Source organism: Aulostomus chinensis, chromosome 23, assembly GCF_037954235.1.
Source record: "Aulostomus chinensis isolate RoL2024-O1b breed Wild chromosome 23, RoL_Achi_v1.0, whole genome shotgun sequence".
NCBI lineage: Eukaryota > Metazoa > Chordata > Actinopteri > Syngnathiformes > Aulostomidae > Aulostomus > Aulostomus chinensis.
The window spans coordinates 12,054,284-12,071,906 of record NC_141342.1 but is presented as its reverse complement, the minus strand read 5'-3'; the positions used below and the strand labels follow the sequence as shown (position 1 = coordinate 12,071,906).

The window sequence follows — 17,623 nt, the reverse complement described above, 5'->3', positions numbered from 1 at the left end:
GTGTAAGGGGTGTAATTAGAAGTGACTAAAGATATTCTTTCTTTTTTTAAATCGACAACAGCAACAATTCATTCCTGAGCTCTGAATAAAACGACAACGAAATGATTTAAAAAAAAAGAAAAAGATAAAATGAGGTTGAATGCAGAATGTTGAGGAAAAGTGGACACGGATGTGCCTCGAGAATTTCAACATAAATGTACTGATGGTGAATCGAGATACGGATTCATTTATGAACTAATTTTTTTAACTGAGGCAGCCACACTCCAGCTGAGTCAACGTCGCCATTCAAGGCCAAAAGCGGGGCCGTGGAAGAACCGCATTTGGGCTAAACTTGGTCTTTTCAGCGGCCGTTTCGCTGAGCGAATGGTTTCACGTCACATCGTCGCCTTCTCTAAAATCACTGCCCAAGTCATTTTTTGGACAATTTCTTTTTTTTGCCTAAAACAACTCTTTATCGTGGTCTGTCTCCAGTTTTTTTGGTGTTTTCTGAAACACTCGATGATTTTAAAGAAGGTGACGGTATGGATGTTGTGTAATATGAGACTTAAGATAAAGCTTGGTTTAAGGAGAGTGTGGTTTAACTTCAAATAAGTACTTTGTAAAGTAGTGCTAATTACTGAGAGTTTTGAATCAACCAATCACAGCAGCGATATTAACAAGAACAAAGAAAAGCTTTTCCGAGTGGATTTCAAGCAGAGCGGCAGCGCTACCCAGCTTGGCTCCTTAATTTACTTTCGCTGTGATATCAAGTTGCTAATTTTGGATTGCCTGACTGAGTGAATCAAGCAAGTGAGAAAGATCCTTTTCTCACAGACTTCTCTGCAATGTGACTTTCTTTTGTTAGCACATAGTCGCCCTCTGCTGGCAATAAGAAAGATTGCAGCTTTGAGACAGAGACTGAGAGCTTAGGGTTGAATATCATGTTTTTCTTTCAGGATTTTTGACAGCCTCTCAGTTACTCTTTATCTCTTTGGAGGAACAAAATATTTTGACGTCTCTAAAACTCAGTTGCCTCGTACTTAAACAAGCAAACGAGGCTGCGGCGCTTCTTTCAGGTTTGTTGTGCTCCTTGCAGTTTGTCGCCTCCTGTTGTTCCCTCCACCCATCAGCTCCCTGCCCTCCTGTTGTTCCCTCCACCCATCAGCTCCCTGCCCTCCTGTTGTTCCCTCCACCCATCAGCTCCCTGCCTTCCTGTTGTTCCCTCCACCCATCAGCTCCCTGCCCTCCTGTTGTTCCCTCCACCCATCAGCTCCCTGCCCTCCTGTTGTTCCCTCCATCCATCAGCTCCCTGCCCTCCTGTTGTTCCCTCCACCCATCAGCTCCCTGCCCTCCTGTTGTTCCCTCCACCCATCAGCTCCCTGCCTTCCTGTCGTTCCCTCCACCCATCAGCTCCCTGCCCTCCTGTTGTTCCCTCCACCCATCAGCTCCCTGCCCTCCTGTCTTAACACTTTCTTCACTTATGCCGATAAATTACTCATCTGCCATTGTCAGGTGTCACTTTAGTTTAGTTTAGCCAGCAGCCAGTTCCAGAGAGCTCTCTTTTTTTTTTTTGGAGGAATAAACTCAGGATATTCAGATTCTGCCTGCTGATCCCTGGGTCCACCTCCCTTTACATCATTATGAGAATTCCACTTTAGACATTTCTGACGTGTTAATATCAGCTCAGGTTCAGTTTAATTTCTCCACAAATAATTCCGTCGCCTAATGGATGCTGGTTTTGTGTCCAGCATTAGTAATATCTTCTTTGGTTCTAGTTTGGCATGTGTTTGAGGTGTTTTAGTCGGTCAGGTCAGAGATACACGATGGCTGTTAATCATTTCCTTTCCTGGCGTCTTTGTTTGGGGTTAAACGTCGAAGGGAACCTCTCTCAACGCTCTCCAACATCTGTATCAGTGAGGGATCTCTGAATTGAAACTACAAATTCTGTCTGCTGGATTTTGTGAGTTCACGAATGAAGGCCTCAAGGCTGTTTTCACAGTCCTAAAACCTAAATGTAACAGTCATTTTAAATAAAATTAGTTGAATTTGCAGTTGGTGAAAAACCAACGGGAGATATGGCAGAAACTTGACCATCTGTTTAGCTGCTGCCAAACTGAGGGGACGACCTGGGTTGATGCTAAGGGTCATCTTGATGTTTACTTGAATATCGCAGTAGTCACTCATTTACCCGGGTTAGCAAAAAGATGATGGATTTGACTGACCCATTTGCGGGCGCCTACATAGCCTGCCTTCACTCAGGTCCTACGAGGGGCCATTCTCAGCACACAAGGTAAGGGGGCTCTTCTTCCTTTTTTTTGCGTTTCTGACTTTACTGCATTCATTTTTGGAACGTAACCTAACAACACTGAACCTGATGCTTTTACTCGTGTCGCGTGAGGCACGGTGCCAGTATCACTTTCCAAAAGAACACTGCGACAGTGATGCTGTCATTGTGTCAAAATCATGAGGGTCAGGTAACTCAATACATCTCTGTCTCCTTCCCCGACAGGATCTGACACTCCTACCTGCCTGGATGCACCTCTGTTCATCACACTTGTCAGATAGAAGTTTAGGAGACGTAAGAAAAGAGGTGTAACAAAGACATTTGGAGCAATTTAACCTCCTCCAGGGATGATGATCTGCTCTGGTTTGCGTCCCTCTCTTCCTCACTTGTTGTCCCTGAGGCTGCTGGGACATGCCTCCACCAGGATGGTGGCTAGTAAGCCCCCCAACCTTCTCTCTGCAACTCTGGCCTTTGAGGATCCCAGCGCATTCAAGGTGAAGAGTTGGGGCGAGCTGCTTCGCGCCTTGGGCGTCTTCCAACTCTGCTCGTTCCCTGTTCTGGTGGACAACTGCTGGAAGGTGAGAATGACACTGACTGGCGATGGTGAGAACAGAGCCGATTCACTGCCACAATGGATTGTTACTCACATTGGGACTCACGTCTTCTTCCTCTTTCAGCTGATGTCAATCGCCCGCACCCTGCTGGGGAGGAGGGGGTTTTCCTTGTTGCTGCGACCCACCGTGTACGCCCAGTTTGTGGCCGGAGAAAACGAGAAGGAGATCTCTCAGTCTATGGAGAAGATGAGCCAGCTGGGACTGAGGCCCATGCTGGCCGTACCCATCGAGGAGGACCTGGGAGAGAGCACAGGGTGGGTGCACCTCTGTTGAGCTCCATCGATGAATATCTCTGGAATGAGATGTTACAAAGAAGGTGTTTTACAATGGAGACGGCCCGTAAAATTAAATTAGACATTGTAACTTAAAAAAAAAAAAGCGTTTCACAAACTCCTTATCATTTTTAGTTGGTGGAGGTTTAGGTAATTTTGTAATGGTTCAAAACAAATTTTCCTTACAAAATTGCCTCATCTTCTTTTCTCAGCTTCTATCAACTAAAATTTCTGAGAAAATCGGGACGCTAACTGTTTAAAGTTAAAACAAAATTTTTTTAACATTAAAGGTTACGGGAAATCAAACGCAGAGAACAGATGACTCGACAAAACTTAAATGTTTAATGAGACACAAAATTAACTAAAATCTAGAGACCTGAAAACACACCCAGAACAGCCAGGGAGGCTGGTGAAGATGACGAGGGTCGGACAAGGACCGGCACAGGTAACTGAACTTTAACACAAATTAATGACACAATGAGAAACAGGCGGGGGAACGCCAGCGCGGGGAGGGAGCTGATTGGACGAGACACAGGAAGGTCACTGAAAAAAGGCCGGAAACAGACAAAGACAGGAAGCAATGCAGAAGTACATTTCAGAATAAAACACCAACTAACTAACACAGGAGAAACTGAAACCGCAACTAAGTACAACCCAAACCTGATGGGGCCGTGACAGCAGTTCAGATGAAAAAGATCTGTACCACGAGAGATTTACTCAGCTTCATTTTGAGATTGGCATGAATATACACTCATCACATCGCTGCTCACCGGTAGGCGCCGTTTTAAAATGAGTAAAAAACATCTGAAGAGAGGACTTGGTATCGGGGAGACACTCATGCAAAGACTTCTCTGACTTTGTGACCCTGGTTGAGTTTATTTGTGATGGACTGAAACTGAATTAATAAGGAAATGATAACTGATGTCTTGAATGAAAAAAAAACATGTGACATCCTAATATATTAATCCTCCGTAGCATTTCCAGGATGTCCAGAGTACCTCAGTTGACTGATCCAGAAGTAAACATGGAAGCTTTTGTAAGAAATTTTTGCAGGATCTTGCAAAAGTACAATTTTTCCTCCTTCGTTTCATTTCTTTTCCCCTCCCCATGTCCCCTCTGGGACTCCGTACTCCCTGAGTAGACGCTGATAGTGCTATAACTGCAGAAAAAGAGGACGCAGTAGACAGTGGAGGTTGTTTTTCTCCTGATTAAATCATCATAGACTTCCAGGAATGTGTGTCGTGCACCCAGGGATTTATTTGCATGTACTACACTTTGTTGTGTGTACTTGAAATTACACAGACTGAGACAAGATGGTGCATCTCTCCACTGACAGGAAGACCTGCAATCACAGCCAAGACTTTGACTGTGTGCCAATTGTTTACTCGACTGTGTGAGAATGTAACGCTTCATGCTTCACTACGTCTCTGTCAAAGCACATGGAGCCGAGTACAAAAACAGCAGACTCATAGTCTTGCATGTCACCTCCAGAGAGAAGAGATATGATGACAACATGGAGGCCATGTTGGAATGCGTGCAAATGTCCCACAGCAACACCTGGAGTAAAGACCCCATGATGCAGCTGAAGATAACAGCCCTGCTCAGCCCAGAACTGTGTGTAAGGCCTGTTCCACAAAAACCAAACAAATAATAATAATTCAAATAATTATACAAGGCAGCACGGTGGTGCAGTGGTCAGCACTGTCCCCTCACAACAAGAAGGTTCCAGGTTCAAGTCCCGGCTCCATCACAGGATCTTTCTGTGTGAGTCTCCATGTTCTCCCTGTTCCTGCGTGGGTTCTCTCTGGTACTCCAGCTTCCTCCCACAGTCCAAAGACATCAAGAGAGGACGAGGCTGATTGATACTCTAAATTGACCGTAGGTGTGACTGTGAGTGTGAATGGTTGTCTGTCTCTATGTGTTGGCCCTGTGATGGACTGGTGACCTGTCCAGGGTGAACCACACCTCATGCCCGAAGCCAGCTGGGATAGGCTCCAGCAAACCATGACCCTTAACAGGATAAATGGCAGAAAATGGATGGATGGATGGATGGATAATTACACAAGGAATAAATAGTTCAGTCTTTAAATTCTCAATGATAAAAGAAGCTGCTAGCATATGTTTCTGTGACCCCTAATTACATTTTCTGAATATTTTATTCTTAAGACCTTGATTCACTGCAGGACATAAACTGTGGTACCCAATCTAGGGGAAATCAGATGAAAGAACCCTTTTATAGCATGTTAGGAGTCCACACCTGCTGCAGGTGGTTCTTGGATTCTCTTCCTGTTTGCAGTCACTCTGTTTGATGAATCTGTTTTCACCGTTTCAAGGTGAAACTCACCACCCTCATTGAAAAGCAGCCGTACGACCTGGATCTCCTGGTCGGCGCTATGGATGGAGAGGTACGTCCGCAATACATCGCTATCACACACTTTTCAAGTGTCTGGTCAAATTTCGATGTGGATGAGGGTGAATGTAGTGGGAACTGACCTTTGACCCTTGCCTTTTAGCCAATCAACTTCCCTGGATTAAGTGAAAGCGAAGCTGCGCACTTCCTCTGCAGCCTGAAGAGACTCAACAAAATAGCAGAGGTACGGATGACAGATGATGGCAGAACCTCAGTGTGGTTTTATCATCATTAAGAAGATGTTGTAATTTTTACACACACACACACACACACACACACATACACACACACACACACACAAAATAATAAAGATCAACTGTGTTTCTCAGGCAAGTGTCAATAAAGTTCGCGTCCTGGTTGATGCAGAGTACACATACATGAACCCTGCGCTGTCTCTTGTAACCATGGCGATGATGAAGAAGTTCAACAAAGATGGCACCTGGATATGGAACACATACCAGTGTTACCTGAAGGCAACTGCTGTCTTTATTTCTCTCTTTAGCTCTAGAAATATCAGGGGGGAAAAGTACAGTCGGAATCATTCTGAAATACTTCACCCTCTTTGCGGTCTCTCAGGAGTCCAGGTCGCTCCTGCTGGAAGCTCTACGGCTGTCCCAGGATGAGGGTTTCTGTCTGGGAGTCAAGTTGGTACGGGGGGCCTACATGGACAAAGAGAGGAGGCTGGCACAGAAAGAGGGTCGCACAGATCCTGTCCACAACAGCTGGGAGGACACCAATGACAGGTGAAAAACAGCTATAACACGTTAGAGGAAAGGCTAATCTGATCAAAGCGACACCTTCTCCATGCCCGTTCTGTCCTAACGAACGAGGGAAGCAAGATGACATCAGCGCGTCATCAGATGACACTGGATATTTCTGAAATATGTCGGGATCGGTCTGATGGCAGGTGTTTCAGTTTTGCTCAAACCTGTTTGTTTTTGTTCAACGGCTGTCACTGGTAATGAAATAACAATGTGACAAACATCATTTACGAGCTTTCCCACACGTTTTGGAAAAGAAATAAGAGTATTTTTATTAACATTCACAGTGTTGTCAATATTCAAATATCATGTCAACTTGTTTTTTTTCAGGATTTTTTTTCAACTATGAGCCAAATGAGTTATAAACATATCAAAACAAAATCTTTTACAAACTCTTCATGTGTCTTGAGTTGAAATCTCACACCCTCCCTCTTTTCTAAGGATGCCGCAAACATCACGCCTGACCTCAGACGCAGGAGTCTGATGGTCACTTTTGATTCTGTGTGTGTGTTTTTGTCCTTGTGTGCGTGTGCAGTTATAACGGCTCGCTGCAGGTGATGCTGGAGGTCATCTCTAAGAACCCCGAACGCTACAGGATCATAGTGGCCACGCACAACGAGGAGTCGGTCAGGCGAGCTGCCAAATGGTTCGAGTGAAAAAATACTATAACGTCACGCAGCTCCAAGCAACTCTACACTGAACCCTTGTTGTAACAATATTCAGTAACACTTGTGACATCACTCCTAATAGAAGAATGACAATCAAACTGTGTAGCGCCATCTTCTGGTCTAAACCTAAACTCTGTGCTCCCGTCAGCCTGGGCTACACGTTGTTTTGGCTGCATATTGACTCAGGCGTTTACGTGAACTGGAAGCCGCAGCACGTTAGCAGTATAATTGTTAGCATGTCTGCAAGATGTTGTTATAATAGGTATTTTTATAACATTTTGGTTGTAAATGAGTAAAGTCGTAAAACACTATCTTTTCAGTCAATAAACTGAATAAGACCTTAATTCACAGATCAGCAACATCAATGACACTGCAAAATTCAACTTTAACCACAAGGTGCGAAATGCTAATGTTAAAGTGCAAATATTCCATTTTCTCTGCATGTTTAGTTTAAATCAGGGGGTTCTCATTTGACTCATAAATAACTTCATACTGGCTTTAACTTTAACCTTTTCTTTCTCATCAGGATTGAAGATTTGGGGATAAACAAAGATGGCGGGTCGGTGTGCTTTGGTCAGCTGCTGGGGATGTGCGACCACGTCTCCCTCACTCTGGGTGAGAGGTCACCGAACTCTTCTGTTCAACTGTGATCAATCGAATACTTGAATCCAAACATTTGCGCTCAAAAACGAACGGCTGAACACGTGAAGCACCTTCACGTAGCCGTCTACACCAGGGCAGTGACACAAGAACCGCTAATCAGCCGTGTTGTGAGTGTGCGCCACGTTTTATTTAAAAATTCAGACAAATGCCTGATACTGCATTGTGCAGTTTTATTTTAAATGACTGAGAATGAGTTATACTCTCTTCATTAGTGCTAAAAAGCAAAATGAAAATCAGATGTTACTAAAATTCTTCGTCAGAAGAAAATCATGTGGTTTCCTTTCCCCAAAGTTATATGTAAAATATGTATATTTAAAGGACTGAAAATTGTGATATTCACTCACGTTGCTGTGTTAAAGGTTAATAAGTTCATGTGGACCTTTTGACTCTCTCTCCAGCTAAGGAGGGTTACGCCGTGTATAAGTCGGTTCCGTATGGTTCGGTGGATGACACCCTTCCCTACTTGGTGCGCCGGGCTCAGGAGAACCGCACCGTGTTGCAGGGAATCCGCAAAGAGCGAGACCTACTGAGGCAAGAGCTGCGCAGGAGACTGGGCCTGAGGCTGAAGGGAGCCAGGGAAACCAGACAGGAAGGACTCGCATGAACTCCGATACCGAACCACCTAAGGATTAAATATCAGGCTCCTGATCAGGACGACAGTGCTAATTGCAGGAGTTAGACACCTTTGCCAGCAACAGTCCGGCTTTCATTAACAACACAACATTCCCAGTGTATTCCCTGTCACGTTATCAAGTCTTGAGGTGGTAACTTCCCAATGCAGATATCCTCAACGTCTACTCTGGCTCCCATTCACACTAACTCTTCCCTGGGGAATCAGGGAAGGCTGCATGTGTGTAGATGAGATTTTAATTCAGGGTTTGCTAACCTTGTAAAAGATTTAGCAGCATTCAAAGGCAAGGCAAGGCAAGGCAAGGCAAGGCAATTTTATTTGTATAGCCCGTTTTCACAAACAGTTTGTCTCAAAGGGCTTCACATGGCATCATAACAACATCCTCTGCCCTTAGACCCTCACATCGACTGAGGAAAAACTCCACAGAAAACCCTTTTACCAGGGAAAAATCTGAGAAACCTCACAACCCAACACAAAGGTTTCAAAGAACAGGTGTTTGGGTTATTTATTTCCAGCCGATTTACCATTGATTTGCTCTACATCAGTAAATATTAACTACTCAGTCCATTCAAGGTTTAATGTTTTGTTTTTTTTAAAAGTATTTTCTCTTGAGGTTTTCCACAACACAAAAATAAGGAGATGTTTACTCAACATCGTGTCACTTTATTACGCAAACTGCACATTTATAGTAGAGCAGTTGCTGTTGAATCTAGAAGGATTAGCAGGTTGGAGTTCTTTATTCGCATCAGTCCTCTTAATGTCATGAAATGTAGCGAATGTTTGGTATCCGACCAGGATTGATCACGTTTGCCTGTTTGAAGTGAGTGAAAGTGTCTTTTAGAGCATTGCTAAATCATTTGATGTCTCATCTCGAGAAATAATTCTTCCTGCAAGAAAAAGCATCTGTCTGGAGAAAGTAGGAGACCCTCTGCTTGTTCTTTGAGATGGAAAGTCTCATGTGCTCACGTTAAATCACTTGTTCCATTTCTGAGTGTTGTTGGTGACAGAATAATGTGCTGCTAAACTGTTTAACTGTCATAACTGCAGTAAAGAGGCGGTTTAAAACACGGTTGAATATTCTTTATTAGATTATTGATAACGATTCTAGATGTGTCCGTCACCTGACTGTGCTGCTGCACTGCAACTCCTAACATGGATCCCAGTGAGGTGACGGTGCTGAACTACCGCTCCATGCAGCTGCAGCAGCAGTTCTCAGTCAGACAAGCTCAGAGCGGGCGGTGGTCATGGAATGAAAACTGGTTCGGAGTTGCGGGACTGAAATCCACGTTTTCCAAAGCTCAGTAGTTGCTCTGGTTCTGGCTTCTGTAACCCCCTCGCTGGTAGCCCCCCTGCTTCTGCTGGTAGCCACCTTTCTGATCTGTGGACCAGAAGATTCCAGGGAGCATAAGCAAGGTAGTAATTTACAACTGCTTCAAAGCAAAAACTGCTCGGACGTTAAAAGATTCAATTGAAATGTACATGTTGTTTTTCCATTGAATGCAAATAAAAGCATCGCATTTCAAAACAACCCAGAATAAAAGAGCCCCTGCAGAGCATCGGGGGAGCCTCAGCTCTTACCTCTCTGGTAGGACTGCTTCTGTTGGTATCCGCCTTTCTGATCTGAAATTAAAAAAAACACAACCACCAATTAGCATAGTTTTTAAGAAAGGCTTGTTCCACCTGGTGACACGTGCACCCACAGACACATCCGGCGTGTGACCTAAACACACCTCTGTTGAAGTAGCCGCCGTAGACGCCTTGCTTCAGGTCAAACACGCGCTCGTTATTCTCCACTAAGCTGCCCAGCTTCTCCGCCAGCTGCAGGGCCATGTTCTGCAGGGAGGTGGGCTCTGTACGGTGCATCACCACCGTCTGTGTGGGCTGGTCCAGTGATGCCTGGCAGAACAAGGACACCACTTTTAACACCAAAAAACAAGAAGTCGTCTGTACACTCTTGAATGACAACGCCTGACATGAAACGTACCATCAGCTCCTCGTTGATGATCATTTTGCTGATGATGCTGTGAACTGTGGGGATCTCCAACTCAAACATCTCGGACAGAGTCTCCATGCTGGAGGACACACACAATTACTGGGTGGACTTTTACATGAGCTTAACAAATGTCCTGAAAAAAAAAGCTGCTGGTGCTGACCTGATGGAGTCGTACACGCTGCTGTAGGTGAACAGGTAAGTCCTCAGGGACTCCTCCTGTATTTTCCTGCACAGGAAAACAGTGAGAGCAATTAGGTCTCAATTTTTCCTTAATTAGGTCTGAATTCTTGCTTGTATTCTACGTCGCTTTGGACAAAAGCGTCTGCTAAATGAAATTGTAGAATTGTAGAGAGCATCACTATACAGTAGAACTACGTGGAGCAGCACAAAGCCTTTGAATTCCACGGTGCGTCAATCTTCTAATGGCTACTTTCAGCTGGATAACGTCCCACAGAGCTCCTGTCAACCCAGACTTGAGCGGGACTGAGTGCAGTAGATGGGAACGTCTTCGGTGGGAGCACTTTTAGAATGTGATGGAACTTGAAGCTTTAATTCAACATCTCGGGGATGCTCCCAGGCAGTTCTGAGGGGAAAAAGACCGAACAAAGAGGTCTGGGAGCATCTACTAACTGTGAGTAAGTGCGTGCCCACCTGACGAGCATCTCTCGGACCCGCTGCGTCTCAGGAAACAGGTCCCAAACCTTACTGTTCATCTTTTCATTGATGATGAACGAGTGGCATGTACGCCAGTCTCCCATCTTCATGGCCTTGCTGGCTGCCACCACGTGCTCCCTCATGCTCTCTGGGGGTCCTGTAGAAGGATAAAGACAGAAATATAACCGTGGCCTCTGGTAGTCTATGGATTTGGGTGTAAAAGATTGCAGGGTAACGTACCCAGCAGGGGCTGTCTCTCCCCCACCCTGAGCTGGTGATGGAACTGCTTGCTGATCATCCTGCGGCGGGCGTCGAACTCATGAGCTGCCATGTAGGGGATTTCCAGCAGCATGGCAGACACCAAGTACACACACTCCAGCAGCTCCAGGTTGATGTGCATATGGAATGGCACCTGTGGAGGATGCCAACATGTTAGAAGTCAAGTCTGGTCATCATAGAGCTGCAGCTACTGTACACAACCTCATGGCCAACAAATAAAATGGCCAACAGTTCAAACATTAATAAAAACAGGAAGTGACATTGTTGTGAAGGCCGCATGGTTGTTCTCACAGAAACCTAACAAAAAGAGTTTCCTGTTTGAGGAGGACTTACTTGTCTTCTCTTTTCGATCTTTTCCTGCTCGGCGTTCCTCTCTTGCATGTTCCTCATGAGTAAACCTTGACCCAGGAGCTCCTTGGCACGGCCTGACGACTGGATGTCCAGCAAGGCATTGTGGGCATCTTTTATCATTCCTTGCCTGAAAGCGCAGATGCCCAGTTGGACCATGGTTCTGTTGTACAGAATCTAAGAGGAAGGATAGCAAACTGATGTTAAGTGTTCATACTCAGGGTGTAAAACTGTAACTGCGCATAAATGCAGCTCTGTCTGACCTGCACAGGCGGGTCAGCGTGCTGGATGTTGTCCTGCAGGTGGCTCATCAGCATCAGGTCGCGGGCCTGGTACCAGCGGGAGTGCAGAGCGTGGTGGTAGATGTGGCAGAGAATAGCGCAGGTGCGGATACGATCAGTGCGATCCTTGGCGTAGATGAACTTGCAGAGACGGTCCATGATGACAGCGCTGTCCTCGCCCTCACTCTCCTCCTGGTCCTGCTCAGACTACGGAGCAGAAGGGAAGACGATCACATGGTGTCTCTATTTGGACCGAGATTAAGATTCCCTCCATCCTACATGCGTCCGTTTGGATTTTACCTCCTCAGTTAGTAAAAACCAAAGCCATTCTGACAAGTGATTCCTGTAATCCTTTGTTAGTTGCAGGTTGGTGATTACTCACCTTGGATTCTCCCTGGAGGCCCAGGCTGCGCCGGTGGGCCTTATAATCAAACTTGTAGTAGGTGTGCATGATCCTACGTAGGTAGACGCGACAAATCTCCTCCGTGCTACCCTTGTTCTCCAGGTAGGAGAGCAGCCGGTCAATGATGCCACAAACTCGCCCCTCATCTTTCAGGTTGTCAACATATTCTGCCAAGTACAGAAGAGCAATCAGCTGCCCCGTGGAGCTGCTTTAAAACCAGACACGACGCCTTCCGAGTACTTGCCGTTACCGATTACCTTGTGAGTGAGGATCAGTGTTCTGCATGATCTTGGTGAACTCCTCGTCCATCCTCTCCACCAGCGTCAAGATGCAGCCACGCACCCGGAAAGGCTGCTGAACACACAGTCCAGAAATATATGGATTTTTAGCAATGGAATTCTTTTACTTCGGCTTAAAAGATGAAAATTCTCAAATTTGTGCAGAGATAGCTGTGTGTGTGTGTGTGTGTGAGATGAATAAACAATGGACGGGAGTATTCCATGTTATGGAGGAGTGAGTAAATATACAGCACAGACCGCATATGACAATGTTTGCTGAGGTCGAAGAGGAGGTGGTACCTGCTCTGAGATGGCCAGGTTCTCACTGTCCTCTGCAATGTTCTCCCCGATGAAGATGTTGTTGTTGTCAAAGAGGATGTCCAGCAACTCGTCAATACAGTCCAGGCACTTCTTCCACATGTCCGCCTAAAGGAGCACGAGCACAAAACCACCAAAACACCAGAATCAGAGTCCTAATCACTGCTGTGAATGCCTCCAATGATAAAAATAGTAACAAAAGAAAATGTGCATGGTGGTCAGGGTAAGACCGATTTAAAAGACATTCTGGCCAAACAGGGTTTCCTACCTTCATGAAGGTGGCCAGGTTGGGGTTGTAGTCGTACAGGGAGGCGATGATGTTGAATTTAATCTTGACCAAGATTCCTTCACCCAGGTTGTTCTCAGCAGCGATGGCAGCCAGAGCGTGAAGCAGTTCGATCTGAACAGCCCTGTCAGACACCACCGAGAGAACGTTAGCATCTGAAAAGGCTACGCGCGGTAGCGTCCAACTGTGGTTTCGTTTGGTATTCGTGAAAATGCTACACACGGAACATTTCTAACACATGGAATTTATGTTTTAAGTACTTCCTAGACCTCACGAGTGAAATACAAAGACCTGCGTTGTGGGAGAGTGTGTGAAACATACCACGAGTCTCACCACTGTTGATTTTTGTGAGTGAAGGTGCAGTACGAGGCGGCGTTACCTGTCCGTGCCCTTTTTGCCTCTTGCTTGCAGGATCTCATTCAGCTTCTTCACCACCACGGCCGTGTTGATCTCGGTACCTTTTGCGAACATCTTGGGCTTTTCCTGACGAAAGCAAATCCAGTACAAAAAAAACCCCATGATGTATTGAGGTGGCTGCTTCTTTTGAACTTAATGTTTTCTTGCACTGCTCCTTCGGCTCTGCCTGACCAACGTCTCAGTCAGAGAAAAGTCTTATGTCTTCAGAAATGTGACCGGTTTGTTATCCAGTACTGTTATACATAGGCAAGACTCAGATCACATCATGAAATCTGCTCGATCATCAATGAAGGATTAGGATTAATATCGAACTCTAAACAGTGCAAATACATGAATAGTACTTTTTCTTTTGATCCAATAAAATATTTTACCACTGGTACCTTATATAGTTCTTCTTACTTAATAATATTGGTCAACGTGTCAATGTTGGAGAAGTTTCCCTCTAAATATATCTTAGGTAGCAGTTGCGCTGTTATTTTTAATGCTCCTCAGAAATTTCTCATTTCCATTTGACATTCAAACTAGACAAGCGCATCATTTATTGCTCTCTCTTATTTCAGAAAAGACCATCAGAGCAGCAGTCGCTCAGGAAAAGGCTTCTGATATCTTCTCTTTACCTTGACCAGAGGGACGCCTCCCTTCACCTTCTCCCAGCCTCCCTCCACCTCCTCTCCTCCCTCCTCCTCAGCCTCCTCCTCCACACGCTCTTTCTTCTTGGTCTTCTTCTTTTTCCCAACCTTTTCACTGGCCTTATCGGGAACCTGGGCCCTGGCGGGTGTGTGGTTACATATTAGATAATACTAAATAACAACTGGTACTGCGAGTGTCACATCTTCGTACTGTGGAGAGGGAGACTCACTTCTTGAGGAAGGCCATTGCCAGAGAAGAACTCTTTCCTTCCCCTTCGTCCGAGCTCTCACTGCCACTGCCCACAGAGTCTGAGCTCCAGTCTTCATCGTCCTCTTCTTCACCGCTGGAGGACGACTCATCCTGTCATAGCCAACAGAAATCCAACACGTGAGCTGGTGTCATACTTCGTGAGTACAAAACTTGGCTCTTTTTGTGAGTGTTTCTTTCCATCCGTCATTGATTACAGGCAACCTATATGATACATAAATCTGCAAATTATTCAGTCAGTTAAAATGATCTTTTGCTATGTTACACAACACAGTTGTGAAAATGTGAATGAGCCACCTCTTAAGGTGACATCCTCAAACTGTGTAAAATCAGCACAATTTAGGGGTTCAATAGCTGAAACTCAGCAAAGGTTGGGAATAATTTTCAACCAATTAAACAATCGATAAATAAAGCAACTCTTTCAGCTCCACACTGTTACATGTCATGCTGGCTCCGTACCCCAGATCCTTTGGCAGACTTGAGGAACTTGCTGGCCTCAGGAGCAGCCTCAGGTTTCTTCTTCAAGAAGGATTTGGCGGATACGCCATCATCTCCACCCTCCTCATCGCTCTCAGAGGAAGAACCTTGCAGAGGAAGAAACACAGATACCTATAGAGACGCTGCTTGTACTTATTCAATGGAACCATCATGGCCTACACGTTCTTTACAGATGCACCCGTTACAAACCCGAAAAAGCTTCAAACTTGTTCAATATGTATGTAAACATTTCACTGATGCATTGATGCTGGGTTTTGCTACTTGTTTATGACGTTCCTTGACTAACTTCACAAGAATCATTTGATTAAAGTACAAATAAACCGCAGTTCTACCAGAATCTTCCGGGCCCCTCTCCTCCTCCTCATCTGCAGACTCCTGTGGGTTCTGGGAGAGAAGAGATCAAGGATTTTTATTTGATCTGTTTTCTGAAGCCAACAATTAACCTTCCACTTTGCTGATCAGTTCCAGCCTCCTACTGATTAGCAAACTTTTAAGTTTACAGGTATAATTACGATGCAAGTTTCTGCTAAGTTTGGAATCACAGAGAGAAAATACCCGCATCATTTACCTCCTTGTAAGCAGCGATTTCTGTCTCATAATCCCTGTTGTACTTGCGGATCTTCTGACGAAGGGTACTGAGGGCTTTTGCGTTGTTCTTGTTCATCTTCTTTTTGCCCTCTTTGTCTTCCCATAGCTGGAAAGATCGCAAACATAAGAAGTCAGTCAGCACCGTTCTAAACAAATTCCTATTATCTAGCAGCAGACACATTTTAGGTTGACTTCCTGACCTGGTTCAAATAGTCCTCCAGGTCAGCTAAGAGACGGATGTAGAATGGAGGAACACCCTCTTTATCCACAATGTTCTTGCTTTTGAGGAAGGCTCGACATAACTGCTCAAACTCCTCCAGACATTTGGCCATGTCACGGATCTTCATGGCATTCCGGATGGTCTTGATGAGGTTGGTCAACTCCTCAAACCTAAAAACGGGAAGAAATAAAAATTGGTTAAGTGTTAAGAATGTTGCTAGAAAGGTAACAACCAAGTTGAGATTCGACCACCAGCCTCACTGACCTTTTGTCTTTGGCGCTGCGCACCACTCTCTTGGTGTCCTCCTCATCGTCACTGAGCAGGAGTGACCTATGGAAACGATACTGATGTGAGTTATAACGCCAAACAATACCAGTTCAGTCAGGATGATGGAATTTAACATAAATCACACTGACTGTTTGAAAGTTGTCCCGGGTGCTTTAGGGGTGATCTCATCGGCGGATGAGGACTCCTCTGACTCACTGTCAGACCCGGTGGCGAAAAAACGAGACATTGCCTAAGAGAGCTGTCAAACTGGACAGAGAAATGATGAGCATGAGAGAAAGTCAAATCAACATAACACAGGCCCTCTTAACACTTGGCATTAATGTGTTTACTGTGACTGGATTGCAATCAGATAGTACTGGAGGTGCATGCGGTGTTATGCTGTGTTTTTTATTTTCGCTGTGCTCAGGGCCACCCCTGTCCATGGGGAAATGGATGGAGGAACACAGTTAAGAGTGTTGGGAGAGGACCATCATTGGGACCTTCAAGGATAATGACTCCTTCCACCACCTTGTTGATAAGTTACTCCACCTTAAGTAGTTTCCACCATACTGATGATGTATTTGAGCCCACAGAATTGTTGAATGTGGATAGACGATGCATTTACCTTTATGATTTTGTTCAATATAGTGACCTACAGTATACCAGTGAATACAGTTTACCTCCAAAGGGGTTTTAGCAGATCTGATCAGATCACAATCGTCCCCAATGCATGTACAGTGCATCTACACCTGTACTTCCACGTGATCAAACGTTATCCTACAGTTATCTTACATCCAGGTGTAAATGGAGTGCATAACAGCAGCGACAGTCTCACGAGGGTATAGCTAAAAGTTAAGTGTTACTTTATAACAGCCCATAAATTGACATAGCAAGTATACCTTAGCAGAGTTTATGTTTTGACGGGCAAGCTAGTCGTTTACTAGGCTAAACAAATGTGGCTATACTGCTTCAATGCTTCGGCCACAAAAATACACAGGTTGTTGCTTCACAATGCGTTGGTAGGGAGGAATAAAGATCCCTAAAGGTGGACCAGCTGTTTAACTTCACGCACAAACGCCTGAACGTGATGCTCTTCGACGTCCTTTATCGCCGGTGCAACGGAGCTTTGACAGACGCAGTCATTTAAACGCCCGACACGAAAACTATTACAGGTTGCTTGAAGTACGCTTTTTCAAAGTTAATATAATTTAACACATGCCGTGCCCACTTAGAAAACTAGCCAACACGGTATTAACAAATGTAATAATGTAACTTGCGAGGCACAAGCGAACTAGCGTGGTGCAGATGCTAAGCTACCGCTAGCATCAAGAGGGAGCAACAGACCTCCCAGTCACAGATTAACACAAAATAATCGAACACGTTTGTGTCAATTGTGCAAAAAACCTCACCTAAGTCCTTGTGGAAATGATTCTTGGCGCTGACTTTCTTCTTTGAATCGTTTTAAAATCCAGTTTTGCTGTACGAAGGCCTCAGATAAAGGCGTGTAGCAGGCTTGCCGGGCACTTGCGTCAGGAAAGGAAGTACTTCTCGGGTCAACAGAAGAGCTGCGTACGTTATACTGCCCCCCCAGCGGCTACAAATATAAAGGTAAAT

At 45.0% G+C, this 17,623-nt stretch overlaps 2 protein-coding genes across 3 annotated transcripts; one reads left to right on the top strand and one right to left on the bottom strand.

Annotated features, from left to right (window-relative positions):
• Positions 1-1,913: 1,913 nt before the first annotated feature.
• On the top strand, positions 1,914-9,347 carry prodh2 (proline dehydrogenase 2). Its single transcript, XM_086194905.1, has 11 exons — positions 1,914-2,269; positions 2,489-2,841; positions 2,941-3,131; positions 4,641-4,767; positions 5,483-5,554; positions 5,663-5,743; positions 5,889-6,032; positions 6,136-6,302; positions 6,856-6,966; positions 7,515-7,603; positions 8,050-9,347. Exons 2-11 carry the CDS (start codon positions 2,611-2,613, stop codon positions 8,253-8,255), a joined length of 1,419 nt encoding a protein of 472 aa, XP_086051031.1. The 5' UTR covers positions 1,914-2,269; positions 2,489-2,610; the 3' UTR covers positions 8,256-9,347.
• Positions 8,625-17,576, bottom strand: eif3c (eukaryotic translation initiation factor 3, subunit C). 2 transcript variants are annotated; one of them, XM_086194904.1, is made up of 23 exons: positions 17,419-17,576; positions 16,159-16,276; positions 16,007-16,072; positions 15,723-15,912; positions 15,503-15,628; positions 15,267-15,318; positions 14,896-15,020; positions 14,399-14,529; positions 14,157-14,307; positions 13,502-13,605; positions 13,105-13,246; positions 12,819-12,944; positions 12,498-12,591; positions 12,220-12,407; positions 11,820-12,044; positions 11,542-11,733; positions 11,170-11,341; positions 10,927-11,086; positions 10,436-10,501; positions 10,267-10,354; positions 10,013-10,178; positions 9,861-9,902; positions 8,625-9,660 (listed from the first exon to the last, which is right to left on the bottom strand). In XM_086194904.1, exons 2-23 carry the CDS (start codon positions 16,254-16,256, stop codon positions 9,581-9,583), a joined length of 2,784 nt encoding a protein of 927 aa, XP_086051030.1. In that variant the 5' UTR covers positions 16,257-16,276; positions 17,419-17,576; the 3' UTR covers positions 8,625-9,580. The 2 variants fall into 2 exon arrangements, with proteins under 2 accessions (XP_086051030.1, XP_086051029.1); XM_086194903.1 differs by having other exon boundaries at positions 8,627-9,660; positions 12,498-12,594.
• Positions 17,577-17,623: the final 47 nt, after the last annotated feature.

Bases quoted from the DNA above. Each gene is read 5' to 3' on its own strand.
- prodh2 (XM_086194905.1), top strand. From the start codon at position 2,611: ATGATGATCTGCTCTGGTTTGCGTCCCTCTCTTCCTCACTTGTTGTCC. The intron at 3,132-4,640 runs GTGGGTGCACCT...TGTCACCTCCAG, and splicing joins GACCTGGGAGAGAGCACAGG to AGAGAAGAGATATGATGACA. The intron at 6,303-6,855 runs GTGAAAAACAGC...GTGCGTGTGCAG, and splicing joins TGGGAGGACACCAATGACAG to TTATAACGGCTCGCTGCAGG.
- eif3c (XM_086194903.1), bottom strand. From the start codon at position 16,256: ATGTCTCGTTTTTTCGCCACCGGGTCTGACAGTGAGTCAGAGGAGTCC. The intron at 14,530-14,895 runs GTACGGAGCCAG...TGGCTATGACAG, and splicing joins AGTCTGCCAAAGGATCTGGG to GATGAGTCGTCCTCCAGCGG. The intron at 10,502-10,926 runs GTGGGCACGCAC...TTTCCTGTGCAG, and splicing joins GTCCGAGAGATGCTCGTCAG to GAAAATACAGGAGGAGTCCC.